The sequence below is a fragment of the Gymnoscopelus microlampas genome, assembly GCF_963454915.1.
Source record: "Gymnoscopelus microlampas genome assembly, chromosome: 15".
Taxonomy (NCBI): Eukaryota; Metazoa; Chordata; class Actinopteri; order Myctophiformes; family Myctophidae; genus Gymnoscopelus; species Gymnoscopelus microlampas.
This window is the reverse complement of record NC_139952.1, coordinates 28,396,450-28,410,762: the sequence shown is the minus strand read 5'-3', so window position 1 is coordinate 28,410,762 and position 14,313 is coordinate 28,396,450. Positions and strand designations below refer to the sequence as shown.

At 42.1% G+C, this 14,313-nt stretch overlaps 2 protein-coding genes across 5 annotated transcripts in view; one reads left to right on the top strand and one right to left on the bottom strand.

Annotated features, from left to right (window-relative positions):
- The first annotated feature begins 2,482 nt into the window (after nt 1–2,482).
- cUnh6orf136 (chromosome Un C6orf136 homolog) lies at nt 2,483–7,429 on the top strand. The gene is made up of 7 exons (XM_084080047.1): nt 2,483–2,644; nt 3,430–3,659; nt 3,873–4,565; nt 4,691–4,779; nt 4,949–5,149; nt 5,306–5,375; nt 5,518–7,429. Exons 2-7 carry the CDS (start codon nt 3,561–3,563, stop codon nt 5,659–5,661), a joined length of 1,296 nt encoding a protein of 431 aa, XP_083936173.1. The 5' UTR covers nt 2,483–2,644; nt 3,430–3,560; the 3' UTR covers nt 5,662–7,429.
- Nucleotides 6,117–14,313, bottom strand: part of bag6l (BCL2 associated athanogene 6, like) — a 25,376-nt gene continuing 17,179 nt past the window's right edge. For 3 of the 4 annotated variants that reach the window (XM_084080043.1, XM_084080045.1, XM_084080046.1), the window contains exons 20-26: nt 12,455–12,579; nt 11,374–11,508; nt 11,072–11,128; nt 10,067–10,273; nt 9,339–9,446; nt 8,883–9,029; nt 6,117–8,460 (exon numbers count right to left, since the gene is read on the bottom strand). In XM_084080043.1, coding sequence (XP_083936169.1) covers nt 8,362–8,460; nt 8,883–9,029; nt 9,339–9,446; nt 10,067–10,273; nt 11,072–11,128; nt 11,374–11,508; nt 12,455–12,579 — 878 coding nt within the window. In that variant the 3' untranslated portion in view covers nt 6,117–8,361. The remainder of the gene's footprint in view (nt 8,461–8,882; nt 9,030–9,338; nt 9,447–10,066; nt 10,274–11,071; nt 11,129–11,373; nt 11,509–12,454; nt 12,580–14,313) is intronic. The other variant, XM_084080044.1, reaches the window with a different exon arrangement.

Below are 14,313 nucleotides of genomic sequence, written 5' to 3'. Positions count from 1 at the left end.
AACCCGAAGGTGGCATACCTGTTTCGTGTTCCTGCTTATATTCCAATAGCTTTGTTTGATTGGCTCGGCAGCAGATTTGAACCGGAAACACATAAAGGTGTCATGTGTTTCTGAATCAAATCCGCTGCCAAGCCAATCAAACCTTTGTTTGATTGGCTTGGCAGCGGATTTGACTCTGACTCTGGACATTCATCACTGATCAGCTTCCATCTCAGGCTGTGTGTCTGGTTCTGATGGGCTTCCTCCACTTCTGATATTCTCAGAAGTGGAGAATGCTCCTCCTCCTTTGATGATGTTACAGGTCTGGACACAGGACCTTCCGCTACTCCTTTTGGCAGGTGTCACAACCCTGGCTCTGATGACTCGCAGGTCAGAAAATTAAGGTGCTGCCATCATGTAATGCCACTGGTGTTAGAGTCCACACAAAAGATGGCACGCTGCTCAAAACCGTGCCTGACTTCAAATATCTTGGTGCCTATATCGACTACAGTGAGAAGGATCTCATGACCAGATGAGGTCAGGAAAGTGTAGACGAAGGACTGACCTGATGAAGATGTATTGACATTGAAACGTTGTCACGTTATTTGCCTGCACCATGTAAATAAAAAAGTCAGAGTTTGCTCCAGTGCCTTCCTTCTTCTACACATACCAGTCCCGCTCCTGAGATGCACCGGACCAGCCTGAATTTTGCTTGAGGCGCGGAGGAACCCCTTTGTTTTAGGTGTAGACGAAGACCCTCAGCCCAAGACTCAAATGGTCACTGGTCTTCTTCACGATTAAGTTAGTCCCACTTTACAGCTCTGAAATGAGGATGATCCTGAGTCACAACCAAGGCTGAGAGGTCACTGGATGGCTACTATACCATATGCTGTTTATGGACCTTTTTTGTATCGTGGCAAGACCATGTGCAGAACATCGACCTCTGCCAAGATTGACAGAAGATTGACTGAGCATCATCTAAAAGCACTGTGTTCGTCACCCTCAGCTTGCAACTACCCGTCTACACTATATAGGAGCCCAAACAGGGCACTGCCTGGTAAGAAGGACTACATAGACCAGCTCAAGAGGGACACCGGCCGAGCTTGCAAAGCAGAGGAGCTGCACACTCCTGCAAGGTGGACACTGTACAGGGACACCTGGAGGAAAAGGACTCGTTTTCTGGCTTGTGATGTTTTTACAGCTAGTGGCCCAGACATTAACTGGTTGATTTATTGTACACTCAGGCCACAACATTGGATTTGATGGAATATTGTTGTTGCATTTGAAAATAAATGAATAAATTAGCAAGCAAGCAAACTATTTTTTGTTGTTGAAATGAAATAATAATAATTTCTTCAATTAACCTGATATAATCACTATTAAATGACAATTCTAAAGATAAAGTTATTCATATTAATAGGACGATCATATCATGCCGCTCACGATAAGGCAATTGGTGAAGTTGATGAAATTGCAAAACTGCCAAGTACCAACACTGAAATAGTAACCGTATTCGATATGTTATCAATTTCGGTGTAACTGCACTTCGCACAAACTCACTGAATGCCATCCTCATCGTTGCAGTGCAACACTTTTCCTTCCCTGTCACGCACGCATTGAACCACAGTATATGAACAATATTAAATATATTAAACCACAATGTTTATTAAATTCCAAAAACTGGTGATAGCCTAATGTTTTATAATGTCCCCAAACCCGCAAGCCGATATGAGTGATGTGGTTGATTATTCTTTCTGGAAACGTTCTTACGTCGCGCTAGACTTGCGTGACGCGTGTGGGCAGGGCAGGAGTTCCGTCGAGTTAGCCATAGTTGACTACAGAAACGGTCCGGAAGTGGATCAAATTTGCATCTAAAATAAAACACTAAAATATTCGGGCTGGCAGGAAGAAAAAAGTAGAGACACTGATGATGAGTGTTAAATGGTGTATGGGATTTTGCATATGTATTTCAAACCTCACAGGTCCATGTACAAGTATATTTCAAATCAATACTGAACACACATATAACACTGTGGTGAAGTTGGTTTCAGGTTGGATATTCACCCAGTTGGATATTCGATATTTTAGGGACTATCAATACGATGCACACCCCACACACCCTTTATTCTGTAAAATTTCCTTCAAAAGCAATGTTTCATGAATTTCTGAAATCTTAGAAATTCAATAACTTTTTGGTCACATATGCATATATGGAGATCCATGATGTCATCAGTATTCAGTATATGCCCATATATGGAGCTGACTGATTGGTTTGCTGATGCCATGATGACACATTTGGGTTAGACAATAACACACTCCACATTTGGGCGTAGTTGCATTGGTAACTCCTTATTATGGCTATGGCTGAGTCATGTTGAGTTTATATACACCTCTGACGTCACGCTCATAATACATTATGATCATTTGATTTTTCAACATTTGCCAAACGTGTTTTATTTTGAAGTACACAACAGGAAGTGTCCTCTTTCTCAGTCGCGTGCAGCTGACACACGCTGGTATAGGCAAGGCAAGGACATCTGGGGATGGAATGACATTTGTGTAAGTTAACTAAGTGTGTGTATGCTGTTCATTAACCTCGACGCATCAAGGATCTCTGTACGAGGACTGTGCACTCTGGAGGAATCGCCTACATAGCTTGTGAAAGGTAATGTTACATATTATATGCTAACCAGTGGCTGGTTAAACCACAAGCTACTAGCTAGCGCTAGCTGATTAGTTATATAGCAGTAAAGCGACGTTTTTGGACACTGTCTGTTAACTATTCCTTAACTGTCATAATAGAACCTATCCAGAAACTGCGAATGTAGCGATTCTGCGGCGAGTTTTTCTTTTTTTAAGGGCAATGAGTCAGGCGTTTTCATTTAATTCACCGACGGAGGCAGTCTGTCTGATCACCCTATCTAACTGTATCGATATCTATTCTGGCGTTACATTGACGTTACTTTGCAAATTAAGCGTTTATCTCGTCCACCATTCTTGTTCCCTGTCAAATCACGACGTGTGAATGTTGCAGTGCAAAGTCTGATCGTCTCCTTTCATTTCAAGCTGGAACAGCAGCATCTGTATTCCACGCAATTTAACTTGGGAGATTCCAGTTTGGATAGAAAAGCAGTTGATGTGAGTGTGAACTGTTTTGGTTCGCCATGTGAGATGTCTGTGAGTCTCATTATGAGCCTGTGGGCTGGTCACCCTCACGTTCTTCATGTCATGTGCTGTTGGCATAGTTTCTGGCTCTAGTGGAACATGAGGAGGAGTACAAGGTCAACAAGAGAGCTGGTCACAAATATTAGTTTCAAAAGTAGTCCAGTGAACACTTATGTAAAAAAATAAATACTGATTTGATTCTTGGTGGATAAAGACTTAAAATAGATAACAGAGTCAGCGTCAATACGATTAAGCATGTCATTTTTCTCCTCTTCTCCCTCCCAGGTGCTTGGATAGTGTGCATTCTACCTTGTGTGGGGTTTTGCCGAAACAAATACAATAAAGACAGCAAGCAGTTATCTGTCAGGTTGGTGATGGTTAATTGGTGACTGGGGTTGTCCCTGCCCCTGACGTGAATGGCTGTGTGCAGAGGTGGAATAGCATTCTGGGTGGGATATGTCCGGAGCCACGGCAGCATTCAACCCCTCAAACAGCAGAGATGGATTCTCGCACAGGTAATGTTGTGCTTACTTTATATTAGCCCCGTCTGTGACCTCACCCATCATATTAGCCCCAGACATGCTACAGCGATGGGTGAGCTCACAGGTGGGGCTATGATTTATACTCCATGGCACAATGGTAGGCTGGAGGCTTCACAGGACCATCACCTTTAATTTCAGTACTGTACAGTCAATTTTCCCCATTCTTTTCTTTTTGATTAATCTTAGGCAGTTGATTGCCAGTGGCTTGGACAGACCCGACCTCTGAGCCACGCAACGTGGGCCCTGGTTCCCCCTAACAGCTTGAGGTATCAAAGTGTAAAGCAGCCTGCCCTTTCACACCCCTTTCACCATGCAAGTCAGCCGCAGAAAGCGAGTTTCTGTGAGGAGGATTGGGAGGAGTCACTCAGTGTGTGTGTGCTGGTGCGACCCGGGGAGTCTGACGGCCAGCACACTCTGGTGGAGATCCCGCTGTTTGGCCAAACCAAACTAGGAGAGCTTCTCGCTCCGGGGGCCAATAAACCCATGGAATTCCTCTTCCCACTGACTACTGTGGACGGCTGCAGAGAGGACGACATCAGCGTCGGGATAAAAGTGGACCGTCTGGGAGGAAATGATAGTGACATTGTGGCGAGAGAACATGGGTCTTTCAGAAGCCTTTTCGAAGCAGAAGGGTGCCCGGCACCTTTCATGTACGGCTCCAGTTTCTATTGCTTTCACTGCCCGGGGACAGAACCTCCGCCTGGTTGTGGGATCATATCCCAACATATTATTGGACTTGAAAACAAACCCATGGACCTGTCTCTGTTGCTGTCTACCTCGCTGTGTAGCCATGCAGAGAGAGCCGAGGGTGACCATAACAAAATGGAGAGTGAAGAAGAGGAGAAACTGGCCTTGATATATGAAAAGCTAAGGATGGAGGTAAGCGTAATTCTAATTTCTTTAGAATCTACAGTAAGACATAAGAGGCATGTTTTGGTGACGGCCTATATCCTCAGGCTGTCACTTTATCATTGGGGCATTAATTTTGACCATCTGTGTTGCAGCTTCCTAATTTCTTTTTGAAGAGTCACGATTACTCCATGTACTCCAATGATGTGGAATTCGTTAACGGGCTTATCAATACCAAGACCAGGTATATACACGTTTCTTTCTTAACTCCTATTTAAATTAGGCTTTAGAAGCTGTCATCATTATCTGTCATCAATCACTTGTAGCATAGTCATACTTATTTCTCGTTGATGATTGATACGAATTCTGAATGTGATTTTAAATTAACACGTCTGTCCTTTGGCTGGTTCTAGAGGCCGTGTGATGTACCAGCTGATGCTGTCCGTCTGGCGGTTGTTGTGTCTCTGTTACTATGCAGAGGCCCGGTTGGAGGTTCTGAAGCTGACTAAACACATGGAGGATGGGACGGTGAAAGCTCGCTGGAGGATCAAAGGCCTGCCGTGCCACACCCTTCTGTTGCGTTTCTACAGAAAGGACAAATCTCACCTCTATAGGTAAAACTGCAGCTGTAACACACCAGTAATAAGACGGTGTCATGCTATTACACAGAGTAGCTTTCTAATCTATACATTGCGATGACAACGTTTTGGATGCAACATGATTTGCCAGCACAAGAGTTCATAATCAAACCACAACATTTTTTATCACAGGACATACGATGCACTCTCTACCTTTTACATCGGGCATGACGGACTCATACATTGTCATAAAGTTGAAAAGGTAAGGTGCTAACTCTTTTGGGTGGTACTGTCAAATATCCAGTGACAATTTAATGGTTGATATATTGGATTGTGTTCTGTGTCACTATAACCTGTTTCATTTGAATTGGTTTCACAGTCTCGCAATTTGTCATTTCTTATAGGTGATGCAGGTTCAGCCTCCGGTTTTGCCCAGGGTGACCACACTGCTAACAGGGGTCTTGGTGGCCCTCGGGGTGCAGGAACACCGGCCTGCCCTCAACTTGTTGCCTCTCCTCTTGTCTTCACTCCGACAGGGCAGAAACTGACCAGAGAGAGGCAAGACAAAGTTTGGCTGGTCTATGTCCAAAGAACAGAGGAACATAAAATAAGATGAACACAAGAGAAATAAAGAGAGATCACAGAAAGTTGGAACGTGAAATTCACTCAAGTTGCTGTGTTGGATAAAGGTGTCAACGTTTAGAATGGGAGAACTGCAGTAAATGTTTAGCTTCTGAAAACTTGAATAATTATCCCCACACCCACCTGTATGTCTGCTTTGCAAATAAATATACAAAGGAAATATCTGTTGCCAGATGAAAAGCACTTGCAGTATCTTCAAAATGTTTCTTTTTTGTTCTTAAGGAGAAAGTAAGTAAGGAGTGTAATTTATTGTTTATTGTGGAAATTTTATGTGGATTTTAACATGTTTCACGGGCTCAGTGGCCATGAGACATAAATGTCCATGGACACTTTCAATTCAATGTATGAGAAAGAAAAAATGTTTGGAATTGCAATGCTTTTGTGACAGCAGCAAAATGTACATTCAATTCCACACCTGTCCAACTTGAGTTCCTTTGTAGACGAAAAAAAACAGCAGCTATGTTATGGAATTTATGACCACAGTAAATAGGCCTACTGCCTGCAATTTGAACGCACAAATGTACAGGTGATGCTGGACTGCTCTCTGGACCTACATTATGCGCACATTAATAACTAGAACTGTGTTCATTCCTACTATGTAGACAGAAGCTTATCTGAGAACTGTGTTCATACCATATAGACTGAAGCTTATGAGAAAATGATGTATTTCAGTTATTGCGGTAGATTTTTTGTTGTTGAAAAGAACAAGAAATATTTGTTTCACATCATTCAAAAACCAATGTTTTGTTTTTGGGTTAACTCATCCGTGGCAAATTATTGTGCGCAGCCACCATGAGAGAAAAAGCTGTTAAATGAATGCTGCGGTTTCTGAAAATCCTGTAGGGTAGCTTTGCATCGTGCAATGCAACGATACAACCACTGACGGTGAACCATAGTGTCCACATCTAGGACAGGTCAAGATTCATGTGAAAACACTACTATATAACTGCGTGAATGTAGGCCTTGTCTGAACTAGTCTTTCCCCTGTGCAGCATGTAGGGGTTAAACGCAAACCAACATTTCTGTCTCGAAAGCTACTGGGTGTTAAATGTGAGTGCATGCTGTGTGGCTCCGTCTATACGCAAGCATTTATTTTGAAATGTATATTCTGGAAAATATCTATCATATGCTGGTGTGTTACATTCTCTGTATTTGACAGCAGACTGCAGGCAGAAGACAGCAGCAGCCCAGGCTTGACCTCGGCAGGGAGGGGGCGCAGGAGGGGTCACAGCCCCTGTCATCCACAAGTAAAGGCATTGGCAAGATTTTAAAGACTCAGGGTTCAGGCTACAGAAATATGGGAATACAATTGTTTGTGATGACATTTGTAATTTGATGCAAAATTAGAAGTTACTTAATTGTACATTTGGGTTGTTAAGTCCTAAATGAGTACTGTTAAAATATACAGTCACTATAAAACTGCTTTCACTGTGCCATTATCATTGTTTCACACAACAGTACCATCGGTCTGCGTGTGAATACTTTGCGCTTCTTTTTTTCCCCAAACCAGGCAATAAAGCATGCCACATTACTGTAGCACATTCTAAATATGCCATGGTATATAGTTATTGGTTAATATCTCTATAAGAGGCCTTGTTTGGTACTGTTGCTAGTTTCAGATGTCTCTGCAGTAACTCAAACTTGTGAATAAAATTAACTAGTGGGTAACACTGATCAAGAGCGCTCGTCATGTTTGATTTTGTTTATTTTCTGTATAATTCCGTGCTTCCTCCACTCAAATGATGTTTAAAAATACCTTCATTTCTATCCGTCAATTGTTTTATTGATACAAGGTACAAAACAAAAAGGTATGCAATTAAATAAAGATGGCAATCCAAAGGGAACATTTTTGTAGAAGTAATGTTTATTCCAGAGCACAGATTAAGCATTCACATTTTTGCAAGTAATTCTAGAAACTGCAGCTGTGCTTGCGGACAATGGCATAAACAGCACACTGTCACACTATCATGCTCTTGATTATACCATGTTATTGTATTTCAACTTTTATGGTAAAAACACCACATCACTGAGGTATCCTGTAAGTAGACATGGGAAAAAATCTGACAAAGACAACATCCTAAAATTGACATGGAACAAATGATGATCTGTGCATCATGACTTCTAAGCATGAAACAGCTAAAAAATAAAAAAATAAAAAAATCCTAGCCATGATCAGCAACATCCGTTTATTCAGTCTAACAAAGAGCTGTGACGATTACATCACATTACATTGTACAAGTTGTGCTAATTTACAGTTGAGCGTACACGTACATATATATAATACAGTTTGTGACATTAGAATTGCTAAAGCCTTCATACTAATGCTTAATTTATGCTCCATCGTACTATGGTGTTGCGCACTGAAAATAGCCGACATACAGTCAAGCTTGTAGATAAGCTATTTCTGTCAACACCGTAGCACAACAAAAGTATAGATGTTTCCCGCTGGTGACAGGTTTGACACTTTCTCAAATTCAGTGATTAATATTTCAACGACTAACTCGTCAGTTCTGCCATCCATTTCTCGGAGGTCTCTCAGAGACTGAAAGGGAATGTTACAGAATGAGGTGAGTGGATAGCGGACGTGTCTGATGAGCTGGGGGGGATTAGGAGTCCTCTATGGAGAAAGCGCGATGTGTGTTGGGGAAACGTTGCGAGCTATAGTTGGGGTCGTCCCTCACTTTCTCTTTTATGTCACTCTTCACCTAATGGCAGCGAGGAAACGAAGGAAACAGGTTAAAGACCCAACAGAGGCGCTCTACTATTGCAATAGTGACTGAACAGTTGGAAAACAAGATGGACCCTTGCGAGCGCGTAGTGGAGCACATATCTCCGCCAGGCCATGATGTCAGTCATCTACTCTATGCCTAGCTCTATATTTAGGCAAGGTTTCAGCCCGATTTGACTACCTTGACTTCCATTAAAAATGCGATATTAAATAATTATTTCAAAAAATATAAAACGTGAAAACAAAACTTATTTGGCCTAGTGGCAGCGTCTACTAGAGATTTTGGTGCTGCTGCAGCGGTTTGTGAGATTATTATCCCTGGACTTATACACACACAGGGCCAAAAACATAATCTCCCCCCTTGCCCTTTCGGCATGCCGGAGACAAGTGATTTCTTACTTGTTCTGTGTAGGCTTCCTGCAGTTCTGGCGTCTCTAGTTCCACCTGTAGGCTGTCTGGGGCTGTGACTGGCCTGACACCCGCAGTCCGAGCAGCCCTACTCACAGCGTCTGACAGAGACAGGTGTGGCCCGTCCCCCTGGGCAGTCTAGCAGAGAGGAAAACACAATCATACGCTCTGTCAATAATCATTATGTCTTTAAATTTAGCGATACTGAAGGAATCATTTTTTTCCAGCATTTTATTCTATATTCCTTGACATGCAATAACTGAGTTGGATTCGAACTCGGGTTCTCGTGATTTACAAGGAGCGTACGCCATACGGCTAGTGCACTAACTAGCTGAGCCACCCCACGCTTAGTATATTCTGTGGTAGTAGAATTCTCTGAATGCATTAAGCAGAACCTCTCTAGAGCTAAAACTGAGCTTTAGGGCCTTTATGCACCAAAAAACTTACCTTCCTCCTCTTGGCTGGCATGCCATGCAGGTAGGCATCGGAGAGAGGTGGCTGCGCCTTGATCTTTCTCTGAGACAGCATGTCATGTCTGATGATGGGAACCCATTCCTGCCAGAGACAGACGGCAACCAAATGAGTCATGGTTATATTATATTGTCGCTGTCGGGCAGAACGGAATGTCCAAAACAGTTACTTCAGGAAATGGGGAAAAAAATAACCTGTGGTTCAAAGGATCCAATGTATAGTAGTTATTATTTAGTCACAAGGCCTTATTAATACTTTTTATTGGTTATATATCTTTATTAAAAAAAACAGACCGATTTAACCACTTTCAACCTGGCTTCCCTATTTTGAGCAAAAATACTCAAACATTTACAAAATGTTTAAAAAGTAGCCAGCTGACTTAACTACTTTTGCCTGACACGTCATACGACAAAGTAAAAAATAGGACATTAATATTATGAAAAAACATAAAAAGATGATATATGGATATACAAAGTTTCTGCCTGACAGTGCCGTTAAACTGTGTTATGGTTTCCGTGTTGCACAATAAAAGGTGAATTATTCCCAGAAATAGTGGAAATATTTGAGTTACCTAAAGGGAATGGGGGCATGCGACGCGTCGTTAGCTTGAAGATCAGTTCTTGAAGGCAAGCAACACCGTTGTGTGCCGGAATATAAATTAGGCATTAGCTTAATTTAAAACAACAAAGACCACTAAATCTTACAGGTGGCACAGCGGCCGCCCAAGGTTCCACTTCAGCTCCTGACTCTTCCCTTACTGTTGACGGCACGGGGCCTCGTGTCTCCCCTGACGACGCTCTACGGGAGGGCGTGGTCTCTCCAGGTGACGCGCCAACCTCGCAGCTGTCCCCAGATGAGGCCATGACCTCCTCTGCTGTGGTGGCTGGGGCAGGGGACAAACTCTCCTCCATCTTAGATGCATGTTGAGGGAGGGAGGGAGGGAGGGGGTGGTCCAGGTGTACAGAGAGACGGAGAGCGACAGCGATGAATCATTACATGAAGTTGTCGAAGTAGGTTTATGTTTTGTTTATGTGCTTCAGATTGATGGCTAATTTATTTCTACAGCCTACATGTAAGCATGCCAACAATTAAAACATTTCGCAATATACTGTAGAAAATTCATTATACTTCAGACTTTAGTGTCAACAATAATATCAGTATTTAAAAAAGTGTACATTTGTTATGACCTACAAAATTGCAGCATTGCTAACCAAATAGACCAACGCCATTTCAGAGGAAGTTCAGCAGCTACAGTATGTAATGACATAGCATGGGAAGTGAGATAAAGAAGCTGTTAAATTCATGTTTTCTTTTGAAATGCATGAACTTTGCTTCTTTCTATCTAGGAATTCATAGAATAATCGACTGTTGTTGTCCCAGAGTCCAATCATGCAGCAACGGCGTGCTTATCACTTCAGTTATGATAAAGATGTGCGCATACAAAGGATAGGACCTAAACACAGTGCTCAGGCACTGATGTTAAAAGGAAAGTGTGTGTGTGCATGCGTGTCATTTCAGACCATGTCGACTTGCATTTCCTAAGGCTAACAAGAGGCCTGGGCTGATTTTCTCAAAATAAACTGTTATTAAAAACACAATATAAGCTAAGGTATAAGATAAGATATTTGTGTGCGTCATTCAACAGGGACTTGGATTAATGATAAAACCATGGCATTTAGGGACAGGTGAGCAATGATGTAGACACTCACCTCCACATTCTGACTCTCTGACAGCTGTTGGTCAGTCTGAGCCTCAGCGGAGTCACCCTGACACATGAAAACAAAAAGGATCCGATTACTATAACAAGTAACAATCTGAACAGTTGTAGACCAGTTGGCCTTTACAAGACCCCTGGCCACTAGCCACTGGTAGTTTTATATCTGCATTCAACTGATAATCTAGACCTCCATCTGGGACCTGATTAGAGGTCTAGACGGGCTGATGCAACAGGTACCAACTGGGGTTGGGAACAAACTTTACAATGTAGGTAAAGTTTGATGTGTGTCATTACTTGTGTATGGATGACGTAGTGCTGGATCTGGTCTTCAGTTACAGGATTGTGCTCCAGTATGACATGGAGTCTCATGGACATCATGCTGGTCAGCCAGTTCACAAGGCTAGGGTTGACTTCTGCAGACATCCTCCTCTGTAAACATTATAATAACAGGAAGATTTCATACAAAGTGCAAATCAAGCAACATTGTTCAAAATAGTCATGCCATAAAGTATAAATTAGTCTTAAAGCTAGTGGCTAGAGGACAAATATAGGACCAATGATATGGTTTAAAGAGAGTGGCAACACTTCCACGTAGATAGCTGGCTTCCAAGTCAGGTGAAAATGCCACAGTTTGAAGGAAAATCCCTCTATCTTGCTGTGTCTGGGGTTACAATGTTATATCATCTTTATCAAGGTGGCAATGGTGGGTTCTTTCTAATTCTTCTCTGCAAAAACAATAGCGATGTTGGTTAAGTTAAAATTAATGTTAAATGATAAAAGCAAAGGTAACGATAGTAACTCAAATATGATTGTGCCAAAGGAGATAAAGGCTGCGCTACTCTGACAAACCGGATCCCAGATGAACCCCAAATTTAAATGTAACAACCTGGATTCAAAATCGGGTCTTCCGCATGGGAAACCAAACATCTACTACTCATACAGGGGAGAATCTCTCTTGTGCAAGGGGGACTGCACTTCAGACTAAACATGCAAAAACCTTGTATCTCCATATTTCAACTTTCTATGTTTTTTTTGGTAACTTAATGCCCTCCTTCGTTGTAGTGTCACGAAAAAGTAGCGAAAAGCTCTGAGCTTGTACATCTTGTAGAGCTTGTAAAGCATCTTGTAAACATCTGTTCTTTTTGCTATCTTCAAACTTTTTGAAAGTGAAAATAAAAGTAGTTAAGTGTCTGTGGGTCTTATAAATATTGAACAAATGAGAAGTACTAGCAAGAGTTTGTGACTCAATAATAACTTCACTGGATCGATTGGAGCAGGTTCTTTTTCCATTTCCTGAAAATTAAAGTTTTTTAGTTTCCCACCGACAGCGAAGATATACAGTACAGTACTGCATATCTACATTGTTCATACTAACAATGCGGTGGTTGATGACAGCGGTCAGGGCTCTCTGCTCTCCTCCCAGGCAGTAGAGATTGAGGGCCAGACACTCAAACAGGCCCTGGGTGCACAGCAGGAGTAGACGGGGGCCAAAAGTGTGATCTACAGCAAAGGACCAAACACACAGAGCGAGTATCTAACTGCTGTATCATGAAGTATATACAAGTGAAACGGAACAGGGACATAACGTTGCGTGGAGACTGAGAGCTGCGTGCGTTTGAGCTTTGGAACCTACAGAGACTGATACCCACTGTCTGCACATCTGCTATGAGCACTAGTCTTGGAAATAGCAGCTATCATGACCCACTTGGAGGTTACCTTACCTATGACTACAAAGTAACAAGACGGGGTCTAATAACGGCGCGAATCCCATGTGGATCTATGACATCATCATTGATGATTTGTTTCCCATACTGCATCTAATTTTCTACACTTTGTACTGAGGCATTGATGTGGTCAAAATGACAATCAAGGTGCACGCTAGAGATGCGCAGATCGCGGTTTTAGCCACGGTTGCCACAGATAACCGCAGTTTGGGTGGATTTGGGACAATCAAAAATAATTATTAATTAATATTGGATAAACCTCGGGTGAAATAATGCGGGTAATAAATTAATGACATCCATCTATAGGGCTATTATAGCTTATAAAAAGCACGAAATCTCGGCGTGCGCGTGTTTGTAGTATTTTAATATTACGTTATTTTCCATTAGGCACAAATTAGCCACCTACTACACATACACACACTTCACAGTGGAAAAGGCAGCTAAAGTGAGAGAGAAACAGAGGGAGGAATGAAAGTATAGCGTGGGAGTGATTTAGTTAAGTTGTTAACACTGCCGATGAAGAGTCAAGTGCTGGGTGATGAAAAAGCCCATCGGCGCATCTATAGCGCACGCTCTCAGCTTTTATGTATTCATCAGTCTCCAGATTTGGCCAAGGATGCAGCCCGATCCGAGCCCTCCATTATAAAATGTTTGGATTTTTTAAATAATATACATCTATCTATAATTATTTATTTATTCATTCATTTATTTCTACGAGCGCTTTCCCATCACAACAGCCATTTAATGTGAGATAGTCAGAGACGCTTGTGATCCAGTCTTAAACTATAATGGGAGAATATTGGATTGGTTTGATTTTATCTTAAGTTTTTAATCTTTACTCCTGTAGTTGTTGTAGCTGTAGTCGTAGTGTACAACACAACGATAATGCAGCACACACCACTATGTGGATGCGTTTGTGGAAGTAACAAGACCAGGTATCCTCCCTTTTCACTAGTTTAAGGACACCCTGATCACACCATGGGCAGAAAATGGCAAAGATGGTATGTGTTGCAATCCTATATTAAAATTGCCTTGAGGTGCGTCACAAATGTAAGATCCAGATTTGATTGGGCAAGCTTTGCGTGACGTAGTGTTCTGATTAGCGGCCTTCACATCTAGTATGTGTACGTATAAACAGCCTGTAGCTGTGGAAAAACAAAGCCTCAACTAAGGCCCATTTTAAAGCTATTGCAAACTCCAGCCAGCACATCAATGCACGTCCGGTACTGTGCACCCAATAATAATTGACGTAATATTATATACACACAGATCAGCAGCATCATTTACATGACCTGGAACAATATATGAACCTAAGCCCGATCCCCATGAATTCTGAGCAGCCTCTGTGTGGGAAGCCACCTCAGGTTCAACGACTGAGAACTGCTGAATGGGTCCCACAATATGTGATTCCCTGTGATCACCTGTCTGTGCCAAATCACAGTGCTCTACTAGGAGGGAAAAGATGCTGTTAAATGTGCGATTCTCTTGATTTTTAAAGCCCTTCACCATA